Source organism: Saccopteryx bilineata, chromosome 4, assembly GCF_036850765.1.
Source record: "Saccopteryx bilineata isolate mSacBil1 chromosome 4, mSacBil1_pri_phased_curated, whole genome shotgun sequence".
Classification (NCBI taxonomy): domain Eukaryota; kingdom Metazoa; phylum Chordata; class Mammalia; order Chiroptera; family Emballonuridae; genus Saccopteryx; species Saccopteryx bilineata.
The window spans coordinates 201,407,610-201,421,575 of NC_089493.1; the positions used below are offsets into that span (position 1 = coordinate 201,407,610).

At 35.1% G+C, this 13,966-nt stretch overlaps 1 protein-coding gene and 1 non-coding gene across 4 annotated transcripts in view; both read left to right on the top strand.

The window, feature by feature from the left end:
- Positions 1-13,966, top strand: part of AGGF1 (angiogenic factor with G-patch and FHA domains 1) — a 40,110-nt gene that overhangs the window by 4,580 nt on the left and 21,564 nt on the right. For 2 of the 3 annotated variants that reach the window (XM_066273601.1, XM_066273600.1), the window contains exons 2-7: positions 2,047-2,146; positions 4,651-4,853; positions 7,490-7,654; positions 9,694-9,882; positions 12,860-13,187; positions 13,757-13,868. In XM_066273601.1, coding sequence (XP_066129698.1) covers positions 2,047-2,146; positions 4,651-4,853; positions 7,490-7,654; positions 9,694-9,882; positions 12,860-13,187; positions 13,757-13,868 — 1,097 coding nt within the window. The remainder of the gene's footprint in view (positions 1-2,046; positions 2,147-4,650; positions 4,854-7,489; positions 7,655-9,693; positions 9,883-12,859; positions 13,188-13,756; positions 13,869-13,966) is intronic. The other variant, XM_066273602.1, reaches the window with a different exon arrangement.
- LOC136337056 (small nucleolar RNA SNORA72) lies at positions 718-828 on the top strand. The gene has a single exon (XR_010731772.1). It is a non-coding gene; the product is annotated as a small nucleolar RNA SNORA72 (small nucleolar RNA).

The window sequence follows — 13,966 nt, forward strand, 5'->3', positions numbered from 1 at the left end:
TCTGAGAAGTTATTTTCACATAATTATTCATTTCAATTACTCTTGTCTAGTCCTTTGTAACATACTGGTACTTTTCCTGAAACTACATATGTAGTTTGAACCCTAAAACGTCATCAAACTTTGTTATGCTTTATTCTCAAATGATCTGTGAAAATAACTGCAATGACTTGGTGTGCCCATTGCATAGAGTTATTGACATTACAGAGAAAGTTTAAATTTATTTACTCAACAGCTAGTTCTTGAACACCTGCAATGTATAAGGACTGTGCTAGGAAACTACAAATATTAAATATTTTGAGGGAAAAGGAGCAAATTATGACGCCTTTAAAAAGCCCTTTTATACTGTACTTCCCAGTTCAAGTTCTGATTGCTATAGAGATCCTAAAAGAAAACATTTTTGCTAATCTTTGGAAAACTCAAATGCATAGAAAGGCTTGACTGTACTAGTGATAGTAATAACTCCTTACTCTTCCTAGTGAGCCTCCCCTGGTGGTGGTGCTGGTTGGTTGTTAACTGTCACCTCTGATTACTAGGTATTTTCTCTAGAACAGTAAAAGGTGGGTTGAGAATTGAGGGTGAGCTGTTAGAAAACTATAGTATGTACAGACTTAGGAGGCACACACACAAAAAAACTTGTGAAAATTACTTTGTCTCTTCAGATTTCTTATATGTAAAATGAGGATTAGGGGAACTAATTTGTAAGGTGCTTGTCAGAATTAATAAAGATGTTATCTGGGCAGGCTAAACATTCACTATATTAAGACCATGCATGTGTCCCCAGACCTAGTCTTTTTCCTAGGTCTGGCTTTGTAAATGCTGGTGATAAACCAAGTCTGATTTATATGATGCATCTTAGGTGGGAAATGTCTGACTCTAGGTGACTTTGATCATCAACCTCAGGAAATATGAGAACTGTTAGTACAATAACTTGAAGATAACCACTGCTAATTTCATGGTTACCATTTGCCATTAAATGATTTGTAAAATTATTGTTTTATTTTTCAGAAAAAAAAAAAAGATGTTATCCAAAGTACCAAATATAGTATATATAGTGCCTAGCATGTACAAAATTACCTAGTTCACCATAATAGTGGTAGTGGCAGATCCAAGACTAGCGCAAAACAATCTGTAGTCAGGGGAAACATTGAAGGAGGCACTGTTCTCAGGTGTAGACCCTGTACTTGCAGGAAGCTGATACTGAGTCCTCCTTCCTTTGTTCTCTAGGTACCTTGCTTGCTTCACCCTAGTTCTAGTCCTGGTTGTACCAGCAGACCTGATAATTTGTGAAGTGCCTAGATCTGTATATAATCAGTTTTATCATTTTCCTTCTATTAAGCTTTATGTACCGTTAAAGAAGTATTTAGAAGCTTGGTTTTTAGTTTCATGTTTGTAATAGACATCTCATTCTTAGATCTTATCTGAAGAGTATTGTGGAGTCAGCACCTCATCTGCTTAGGGGTGTTTCTGCACTCTTGTTCTCTCTGGCTTTGGTAGTCAGTGAGGCACAGGGAGAACAGATGCCCCTTTGAGGCAGTCACTTCTGTTTTTTTCTGCTGTAGATTTTTTTTGGTCATAAGACTACTATTTAAAGAAGAAAAAAATACATTAAAGTTTTTTTTTAAAGATTTTATTTATTGATTTTAGAGCGAGGAGAGGGGAGAGGGGAGGAGCGGGAAGCATCACGTTATGGTTGCTTCTCATACGTGCCTTGACCAGGCAAGCCTGGGGTTTTGAGCTGGCAACCCCAGCATCCCAGGTCATCGCTTTATCCACTGCATCCACCACAGGTCAGGCATACATTAAAGTATTTTTAATCTGATCTTTAAAGGGGATACTTTGAGGTTTAAGAAGAGAGTATAAGTGTTAAAAACATCTGCAATTGTAAAAGATGAAAGAAAGTTAGTGATAGTATTTTTTGTTTTTCTGTTGGTACTTATCTAAAACTTTTACTAAGAAAAAATAATCACAATAATTTCAGGAGAAGGACATGTATATTATTAGATGGGTATATGATTTATATTTTCCTAAAGCCTTGTCTTCTTTCAGGTAGAAGAACTTAGTAAAATACTCTATTGCGGAAGAAATGAAGATAATAAGTCTGATGTAGAAGTACAAACAGAGAACCACCCTCCTTGGTCAAGCTCAGGTATTCAGTTGATAGTTGATATCCTAACACTATCACATTCAAAACATGCTAACCTGAAGTTTTCTTTAAATTTAAAATAGACAAATAATCTATTTGCTCTTCTGAAGCAAAAGTAAACCTATATTATTATTCCTATGAATACATAGTATTGGTGTGGTGTTTTCAGTGGCTGCTCTTCCATGTGACCAGGGACATGTTTCCTTTTTGATGTATTCCACTTAGCATTGTTTTCAGTGCCAGCCTCTTAGGCCTTTGGGCGAATGGTGAGCCCACAGCATGACCTCATCAGTGGCATTATGTTATGAGGCAAAATATCTGAGCGAACTGAGTTTTAATAAATAGGGATCACAAGCAGTGATTTTTCCTATTGTTTTGCCTTGTTTTATTCCATATATAATTTAGCAAAATGCTAAATACAGCAATAATATTAATATTACATGTCTGTATGGTAATTTTTTAATTTATTTTTTTGTATTTTTCCAAAGTTAGAAGTGGGGAACCAGACAGACTCCCACATGCGCCTGACCGGGATCCACCTGGCATGCCCACCAGGGGGCGATGCTCCATAGCAATTGGAGCCATTCTAGCACTTGAGGCGGAGGCCATGGAGAGGTTCTCAGCGCCTGGGCCAACTTTGCTCCAGTGGAGCCTTGGCTGCGGGAGGGGAAGAGAGAGACAGAGAGGAAGGAGAGGGGGAGGGGTGGAGAAGCAGATGGGTGCTTCTCCTGTGTGCCCTGACCAGGAATTGAACCCGGGACTTCCACATGCTGGGCCGATGCTCTACCACTGAGCCAACCAGCTAGGGTCAGTAATATATATTTTTTTAAGTCAGAATCTTGAGAGTAATTTGACAGAGAAATCAACCTTTGACATATTGTCTTTATTTCATTGTTATTTAATAAGCAATAATATTAAAGTATGTGGTTAAAGATTGCTTAGAGTTGCTGTTCTTTTTAGTGTGTGTGACAGAGAGAGGGACAGATAGGGACAGACAGGAAGGGAGAGAGATGATAAGCATCAATTCTTTGTTGCGGCACCTTAGTTCTTCATCGATTGCTTTCTCATATGTGCCGTGACTGGGGTGAGGGGGCTACAGCCGAGCAAGTGACCCCTTGCTCATGCCAACAACCTTGGGCTCAAGCCAGCAACCATGGGGTCCTGTCTATGATCCCACACTCAGGCTGGTGAGCCTGCACTCAAGCCAGCGACCTCAGGGTTGTGTTTTCTTTTTCTCATTGAAAGTGTTTTACTTCTGTTAGAAGTGAGCAAGGTCACTACAATATTGACCTTTTTTCTAGAATAGTGTAAATAACAATGTATACACAAATTTGGTAAGTCATTTTTTGATGCAACAGAAAAATAAATAAAAATTAAATACTTGAACCTAGGGGTCCCCAAACTTTTTACACAGGGGGCCAGTTCACTGTCCCTCAGACCGTTGGAGGGCCAGACTATAAAAAAAACTAAGAACAAATCCCTATGCACACTGCACATCTTATTTTAAAGTAAAAAAAAAACCAAAACGGGAACAAATACAATATTTAAAATAAAGAACAAGAAAAAAAGAGAAAGAAAAAATAAAATAAAGAACAAGTAAATTTAAATCAACAAACTGACCAGTATTTCAGTGGGAACTATGCTCCTCCAATGAAAGAGGTGCCCCTTCCAGGAGTGCGGCCAAGGGTGGATAAATGGCCTCAGGGGATCGCATGCAGCCCGCAGGCCATAGTTTGGGGACCCCTGCTTTAACCTAACATTTGGTATTGACAGATCAGTAGTATCAACTTCACATATTAAGGACAGCACACTTTTTTGTAAAAAAAATCCTTAGTGTCATGATATTTGGGCTAAAAAATATTTAGAATATTAAATGTTTGCTTTTTGCTTAACCAAATACAGTACAATCACCATCAAGTAGCTATCATAATGCATTTTCAGCTTTTGAACTTGGTCCTCTGCGTCCCAGTCCAACGCTCAATCTACTGTGCCACCACCTGGTCAGGCTAGAGTTGCTATTCTTTTTTTTTTTTTTTTTTTAATTCATTTTTTTAGAGAGGAGAGAAAGAGAGAGAAGGGGGAGGAACTGGAAGCATCAACTCCCATACGTGCCTTGACCAGGCAAGCCCAGGGTTTCAAACCGGCAACCTCAGCATTTCTAGGTCAACGCTTTATCCACTGTGCCACCACAGGTCAGGCTGCTATTCTTTTTGACACAATACAACTTATATACCTCTTTTTTTAGTCTTGCTATGGAAAATCCAAATCTGCTTAACATTTTTGTTTTTTTAGCTTGACAGCCAAGGTACTTAAAGTGATATTAGAATCAAAGATAGAAGCATCTGCAGATTTATCTGCATTATCAATTTTAATCCTTTAAGATGTGTACAGTTAAAAAATATGGTTTATTTGCAGTGTGTGCCATTTGTGTTCAGTGCCAATGTTTTAGAATTAAGTCCTTTTTATATACACTATTCTAATATGTATCACAATTTTTTTTGCTATAGATTATTATTATGAGACATACTATAAGGATATTAATCTTCCAAATAAAAAGACAGAACTATCAGTTCAGCAAGATCAGGATATAGAAGCTTCTGCTTATAACTCTAAAGACCAGTCACAAATAGAAAATGATGCTTATGCAGGTACTGATGTAACGGAAAACATTGAATGTGGACAACAGAAGAATTTTGCCTCAAATTCACAGGTAATAAAATGCTTAACTGTTGATACCCAAGAATTTATCCTTCATTATTATGCAAATTTGCTTCTTTGGTCAAAACAAACTCAAGGGTTGTAAATACTCTGTTTATAATTATGCAGAATATACTTTTAGATAAACAATAATTAGAATGACTGGTTTATATATGTTTCCTACTTTATGTTCTAAAAACTTGTGATATACATAAACTAAAACAAAAAAAATTTGTTAATATAATTTGACTCAATCAAAAATTTTTGTGTAATCGCCATAATAACCTGTTCATAGCAAAATTTTTTTCTTTTTAAAGATTTTATTAATTTTACAGAGAGAGGAGAGACATGGGAAGAGGAACAAAAAGTATCAACTCATAGTTGCTTCACTTTAGTTGTTCATTGATTACTTGTATGTGCCTTGACTGGGTAAGCCCAGGGTTTTAAACAGGCAACCTCAACGTTCCAGGTTGAGGCTGTATCCACTGTGCCACCACAAGCCAGGCCAAAATCTTTTTAAAGCTTCCTTTATGTCTTATATTCTGCCGCTGTTCAAATTTCTCTGAGTGTTATATAAAATTTTTCTATAGTGTGTTTGAATCAGGATCCCAGAATGTTTTATATTGGGTTGGGGAATAAATTCGTAGCATTTTAACTGAAGACTTTTATTTAAACAAAAAACAATAATTATATCAATAAGTTAATCAATTATATATTCGCCGTTGCTGTTTACAACCTCTTCCCACCTCTCGACCAATTTGTTGATGCCGTTCCGCCAAAAATCACCTGGTCTGGTGTCAAAGAAGTTGTTCAGCCAGTTTTTAAGGACCTCTTTGTTATCGAAGGTAACACCCTTCATATGGTTTGACAGGGAGTGGAAAAGATGGTAATCGGTCAGTGCAAGGTCCGGAGAATATGGCGGATGCTGAAGGACCTCCCATTCGAGCTCTTGGAGTGCGGCTTTGACGACTTGTGCAACATGGGGCCTGGCATTGTCATGAAGGAGTATGGTTTGACCATGTCGATCAGGTCTTTTCAGTCGAATAGCCTCATTCACGCGGTGTAGTTGGGCAATGTAAAGCTCCTTGTTGACTGAGGCATTCTTTTCGAGCATTCCCAATTCTTCATCGAATTCAGAAGGCCTTCCGCTGCGGCACGTGTCATCAACGTCAAAGTCGCCATTTTTGAACTTTGCAAACCATTTCCATGCTGTAGACTCGCCTATCACACCTTCTCCATACACGTCGCAAATGTCCCGGGCTGCTTCGGCAGCTTTTTGACCTCGATGAAAAGCAAAGAAGAGCAGGTGTCGAAAATGTTGATTTTTGCCTCCTGGGTATTCCATTTCTAAGCCTCAAAACTAATAAAAAATTAAATAACTCAAAAATACAATTAACATAGTTTTGTAAAGCAGAAAGAGTTTTTTCGAATGAATACTTACCCTTTGCCAAACAGCAAACAAATCGTTGTAAAATAAAAGAAAATATTAAAACACTACGAACTTATTCCCCAACCCAATACAAGTGCAACTGCTGAAGCTGTAATAAGTCTCACATAATCCATAGCTTTGTCCTCCATCTCTCTTCTGAACTTTTCTTTCCTTTGAACCTGTGATTATGGAAGAATCTAGATCCTTTGTCTTAAAGAATACTTTGGGCTCTGGCTGGTTGGCTCAGTGGATAGGACATTGGCCCAGCATATGGATGTCCTGGGTTTGATTCCTGGTCGGAGCTCACAAGAGAAGCAACCATCTGCTTCTCTTCCCTTCTCCCTCCCCCTTCTCTCCCTTTTCCCTTCCTGAAGCCAGTACCTTGATTGATTTGAGCATTGGCCCTGAGCATTGAGGGTAGCTTGACTGGTCCAGTTATCAGCCTCAGGTGCTAAAAATAGTTCGGTTGACTCTAGCATTGGCCCTGGGTGGATCCCACTTGGCATATGCAGGAGAGTCTGTCTCACTACACTATTACTCCTAAGAAAAAAGCAAAATTCAGAGTACATATTTGTTATTTTGTGGATTACTTCCCTGTGGTATCAGGAATTCATTTTTGAGTAATGCTTACTCACTCTCTTTCAGTGTCTTCACAACAGGTCAAAATTGAATTAACTGATATACTAGTAATGTGTGTGTTTCGTTTTTTTTGTATTTTTCTGAAGTGAGAAGCAGAGTTAAAGAGACTCCCGCATGTGCCTGACCGGGATCCACCCGGCATGTCTACCGGGAAGCAATGCTCTGCCCAGCTCATCTGGACCATTGCTCCCCTGCAACCAGAGCCATTCTAGTGCCTGAGGCGGAGGCCATGGAGTCATCCTCAGTGCCTGGGCCAACTTTGCTCTAATGGAGCCTTGGCTGGGGGAGGGGAAGAGAGAGACAGAGAGGAAGGAGAGGGGGAGGGGTAGAGAAGCAGATAGGCGCTTCTCCTGTGTGCCCTGGCTGGATATTGAGCCTGGGACATCTATACGTGGGCTGAAGCTCTACCGCTGAGCCAAGTAAATATTTTTTAAAGTGGATCAAATTGTAATTGATAGCCATCCTTTTTATTGTAGAAATTGGTCTTATTAAAATAGCTTTTAGTCTATTGTTTCAAATTTTGCTAACTTTTAAGTTGATATAAGGACATTTTTGTCTTGACATGAATATATCTTACCTAGGAGCCAGAATCCGCGTTAGCAACAGAAGATATATCCTTAGAAGGTTCATCATTAGCTGAAAGTTTGAGAGCTGCAGCAGAAGCTGCTGTATCACAGACTGGATTTAGTTATGATGAGAATACTGGACTTTATTTTGACCACAGCACTGGTTTCTATTATGATTCTGTAAGTGTCTCAGATCTTTTAATACTGCAATTGTATACTTAGATGCTTGATACAAAATATTAAACCCCAAGCTGAACTAAGAAAAGCAAGAAGCTGCATTTAAAAAGTATGCTTGATTCAGAGGTATTTGACAAGAGAAAAGAATTATAAAATAGCTTCTGATGCTATACTTCTAGGTTTATAATTAAATGAATTGTGATTATTATAAATTAATATTTTAGAGAAGTCTGATAACCTTTCATGTATAAAGGAATATACAGAAATGTTGGAGCATTTATAAATAAAAGCAGACAATTAACTACATTGTTGAAAAATTTTAAGAACCTAAACTAAAATTTTTAAATAGAATTTATAAGGAAGTGACATTGTTAATTCTAGGCTTGGGGTGAGATTTTTGTTTATTTCAAATATTAATACTTAGGAACTATTCGAGGCCACAGAGGGAGTCTTTATTATTTTTCCAAGGGTGTGTTTATTTTTAGTGTTCTATATTCTGTGACTTTTAAGCATTTTAATTTTTAAAGATCAACCTGTTAACAGAGCTAGAAAGTTAGTGTGGAATCAGAATATAATGGACCACTGACTAGGACAGAACCAGAAAATTAAGTTCTTGATTTATAATACAGTCTGATGGCTGTTGAAGTCTGGTACTTAATTGGATTTTTAATCAGGATTTGATGGTGATGATGGAACTTACGTACCCATGTACTTCAACCTTGATGGTCTAGGCATGTGATCTGATCCTCAGGAATTACAGAATGTAGTTTACTAATCTAGGGAGCATAATGATAATGCTGAATGTCTTAGTTAGATAGGGATGTCATTGGCTTGTCAGTTTGCATTTGGTCTATGTACTTTTTAAATTCTTTGTAAGGAGATGATTTTCTTTCTCAAGAATATGCTAATTGACAATGCTAGTTAATACCCAGAAAATTAATGTTTCAACTCTTATTGCTAAAGAGAGTAGCTATTATTTGGTTTCTAGGAAAATACAATTTCTAAGTAGTATATAACATTAGTCTTTGTCATTCTTCCTTTCTTTCTCTTTCCTTCAGACATCTAGTTTGTAAATGGTTAGTTGCATCTGCAGGTTATATGTCTCAGTAAATTAGGGACTTCATTGTTTCTCCATTTTTATTGTGCTAGTTTTCATTTAATTTCAATTAAATAAAAATTTCAAAATATTTTTGAAAATGTCAATATTTTGGACTGAAAGAAAACCGATTAGAACATTTGAGTTATAAACATTCTATTATTACTAGAAATAAAGGTTAGAATGCGTCCATTTGGCTTTTTAGTTAAGAAAAGTATAGAAATAAAAATATTTATGTAAGAGATTTGCAAAATGGATTAAAGACAATAAATTGCTATAGTATCAACAGTTAGAAAAATAAATTATGCTTTTTCAGGAAATTTTAGTTCTCAGTAGAAAAGAGGGGAAGAGAGAGATAGAGAGAAAGTAGAGGGGGAGGGGTGGAGAAGCAGATGGTGTGTGCCCTGGCGGGGAATCAAACCTGGGACTTCCACATGCTGAGCCAACGCTCTACCACTGAGCCAACTGGCCAGGGCTTTTTTAAGGACTTATAATCATGAATATTAAAAGGCAAATCTTTGTTTTATGACATTGAGAGAAGGGTTGGGGGTTTATATTACCAAACCATTATTGTGTAATCTTAAGGATAGTGAGTCTGGAATTGCTCTTGTGCTCAGCTTTTCTGATGCATACCTTAGTTTTCATAATTTCTAAAAGGATTCTTATTATAATTTTTTGTTGCTGGCTCTGTAACTTATGAAATGGTCAAATGTTGGCAATTTCATGACTTAATATTTGAATGTACTCATTGTTCACCATAAGAAAATTAGAGCAGATATTGAATGGTAAAGTATTTTGAAAAATTACAAGGATTTTTTATTCTGGTATTTTTATTTATTCAGAAAATACTATAGTTCTTTAACATTTATTATACTTGAATGTTTGACATTCTGTTTATTTGTACTTTATCTTACATAAATAGTACTTATTTTCTTGATTTTAAAAGGAAAATCAACTTTATTATGATCCTTCCACTGGAATTTATTACTATTGTGATGTGGAAAGTGGTCGGTATCAGTTTCATTCTCGAATAGATTTGCAACCTTATCAGACTTCTGGCACAAAACAAAATAAAGATAAAAAGTGGAAGAAGAAAAGAAAGGATCCAGATTTTTCTACAACAAATGAGGAAAAGGTATTTTCTTTCTAATTTTCAAAATTTACATAATGGTTATATAATTAAAGCAAAATTTTTGGTGAAACTGAAAATCATTCAGTAACTCTGTATTTCAGACATATCCATTAAGATAACAAGGTATCAGAATCTGTTAACCAAGGAGCTATCACATGGGTCTGTTTCACAAAATCTGTCACCAAAAATAGAAGGAAATTTTTAAAAGTTTGAAGGAGGGTGATTTAGAGCAGACCTTGTGTTACATGATTTGGAAGAACTTTCAGACCCTTAGTTGATAAGTTGATGTCAGTGCACAATTCACAATAAAACAAAAACATAATTTGTAAGTAGATGTACATAAAAGTTCAACTTTCTTACGTTGAGCAATTTCTTACCTGTTATTAACATTTGCTAACGTTTAAAGATTCCATTTCTGGCAAATAAGAGTAGGTACATATTTATTAGAAGTGTAGCTTTTTGGAAAATATGTAGATTGGCTGTATCAGCTGTAAAAATGTTGATACTTTTTGATTAGAAAATCTTGTTTGTGGCAATTAATATTTTTTAAATCCAAAGAGAAGAAAATGCCTTTGTATAATTATATAGCAATATTTATAAGAACAGAAAAAAATTAGAAGTTCAAATAGACCACAAGATATTGGTTAAGAAAATGATAGTACATTTAATTGAAAAAGCGTACCTTAAAATGGTAGTTATAATAAAGAGTGAGGGGAATTTTAAAAACAGTTATGATACTATGTTAAATTGAAAGTAAAGAAAATATTTAAAAAGTTAATGCTCTTATTTCTGCTCTCTCTACAGATAAGATTGATGGTTTGTAGGTAGGAAAGGAAGCCTGTTATATTGGCGTTTTGTGAATTGTGGCAACTATTTGATACTTTACTCTTGAAATTTTATCTCATCTTTTTTCTTTCTTAACTAAAGAAAAATATTTTTACATGCATAATACTAAAATATTTCATGCAAATATGAAATTGGGATTCTGTTGAATTTATTTTCTGTTCTCTATCTGATTTATTTCTGTTTCTCTACTTTTTTCACTGCCAATACCTAAGAATAGAAGAGTATGTGACTAAAATACTAAAAATGATTTTTTTCTTTGCTTTCAAGAACTGTGTTTTTATGACTCCCACCTGTTACTAGTGGTTGAACTGTTGGAGAGGATAGGTTGTAAAAGTACTCATCCCTAGCAATAAGAAGAACTTATAGGGTTTAGCAAAAGGCCTTTCTTGACAAACTAGAGAATGAAATTTGAAAACATTCAGTGAAATTTTGGTTCAGTTTAGCTGTCATAGCTGCTTATCCATATACTCCTTCAGAAGTATATGAACTCCAGGATAGGGACTTAAGGAAAAAGTCCTGATTATTTTGAAAATTCCTTGAGGACTCTAAAAGATAGTTGTGAAGCATGGGAGATCAATTAAGACATCCTCACCTTTATGTTTTAAGATACTCTTGAGCCTCATTTTTTATAGGTGTATTTATATGTGAAAATAATACAGTAGAGTGAGAAGATTGGAGTAAATAACTTGAAATATGCACGTATGCCTCAATGCCCACATGTAGGCCCCCTTTCTTACGTGTTTTGAATTATTTATCTAACATTCTGGCAAAGTTTTTAAAAAGTCACAACCTCTGGCAATTTCACTTTTTCCTTTGCACATATGCAGTAATAATAAAATAACGCAAGATTGGAACTTTTTTTAAAAGTATATGTAGATAGGGGAAATTTCTGCTATAATTTACAGTGGCTTTTAAAGTTCATAGTTGTTCAGCTTTTGGCTCTTGTTCTTGTCCTTGGTTAGTTTGTATTGCTGAAAGAGTATATAGTTTATCACATTGTGAGTGTTTAGCCAGTCTTCATACTGAATTTATGCTGCTGTTAAAAATATGTTTTTAACATGCTCTTATATTTTATAAAATAACAAAAGAATGTATGAATTCTTTATCATGTGGTTCAAGGTAGAAAGAAAATTCAGTATGTTACAAACCAAAGAAAAAACAGGAAAATAACTCCGCTTCTTCTGTGGTTAAAATTTGTTCATGTATCAAAAAACCTGCCCGATACAGTTGTATAATAAATAATAAAAGGCTTATGCTGGATAATTTGGAATTTTGGAATAAAAGATGAAACTGATTCATCTATACTTGAAACTCTTGTGTATTATCATACTATATAAACTGCTAAATTTTAGCAAAACTGTTTTGTTACGTTAAGTATATTTGGATCTTTAAATTTCTGCTGTAATAAAAGCCAGTTCTGTATTTTATGTTCTGACTTGATAACTGGTTAAAAGTTTAAAAGAAAATTTAGGGTAGATGTAGTCTCTAGGCCTTCACTGTCCAGTGCAGTAGCCACTAGCTACATGTGGCTACAGCACTGGAAATGTAGCTGGCCCCAATTAAGTATAAACTACACTCAACTTTGAGAATAGTACAAAAATCCATGTAGAATATTTCATTGGTAGTTTTTATATTGATTCAATATTAGTATATTTTTAAATGCTATGTTAGATTAAATAATAAATGAAGTTCACTTCGTTTTGTCTTTTTAGTGTGGGTACTGGACATTTTAAAATTCTAAATATGGCTTACATTATTTTTTTATTGGACAGCATTGGACTAGACTGTCTCCTAGTCCAAGCAGTGTATGATGAGGGCCTGGACTGAGACAATCAGCACATTGTAAATGGATAGGAGAGAGAATTAGGATAAATTGTAAACACAGTCTGTATTGCTTGGTAATTGATTTCATGTAGTGGTTAAGAAGATGTCAAAGATAATTTAGATTTTTGATGTGGATGCTAAGTGAATGGTAATGTCTTTAACCAAGAAAGGGAACATGAGCAGAAGAGGGGTTACAGATAATAGCTATTGTTATTTCACTGTGCATATATCTTCACTAATTCATTGTAGCATTTACCTCATTATAAGATGGTCATTTTTAAGATTATCCTCCCCCTCCACCTTTTTTTAGGATTTGAATTCAGAAGATCAAAAAGCGTTCATTGTTGAACATATAAACTGCAGTGAGGGAGAAGATTGTGCAAATGTGAAAAAGAAGGCCAAAATAGACATTTGTTACAAAAATAGTTCCCACAAATTCACTGCTCCAGTTAGCAGAAAGTCTATAGTATCTCCTCTTAATGAAAACATCTATAATTTGACTTCATTTAAAGATGAGAAAATCATAGAGACTGATAGTGAGCCAGAAGAAGGTGAAATTACAGACTCTCAGACTGAAGACAGTTACGATGACATTACCAGTGAAGACAATGTAACTGCAGAAGATACTGAGGATGAAGGTGAGTAAATGACCATTACTTAGTTTTACATAAGTAACCCAGTCCATTGTAAATAGAGCAACACAGTTAAAAATGTTAGTATAATCTGCCAAAAAAGAAACTGATTGTTTTAAATCGCTTATTTTAATGACATTGAAAGTTATTTGGGCTACCACTGATTATTCATATATTATATATATTAATTGGGGTATATAAGCTTATTTTGTTTGTACTGGAATTTCATATATATTTGAAAAGGTTAGACTCAGTTTTTCTAGCTTAATATAAAAATGCTTGTTTGCGATATTTTCAAAATCCAAGACTTTATAAAAGAGAGAGTTGATCATTTTATAATCGTGATATATGCTGACTTTGCTGAATACTGTTAGGTTGATCTCTTTAAATTGGTAACAGTAGTAAACCTTTAGCTTATGTCATATAGCAGGATTTAAGAAGTTTGTTTAAAACCAAATTAAGACTTTTGATCAATACGTTTTTATTTTATGGGTGCCTCCTACTATCTGTAGACATTTCTAATTTTTTTTTCTGTAGCATTTGAATTAATATTTACTCACTTGTCTCTTTGGCAGATGAAGAAAAAATTTGGCCCCCTTGTATTAGAATAATTGTTATTAGATCACCAGTGTTACAGACAGGATCACTTTTTATCATTACAGCTGTAAACTCTGCTACAATTGGAAGGTATAATATTTAATATTATTACATTTGTATATTTGTCTTATTCTAGTGGATTGTATGTCCCTTAAGCAGTTATCATGAAATGTGCATGGCAGTTGTTA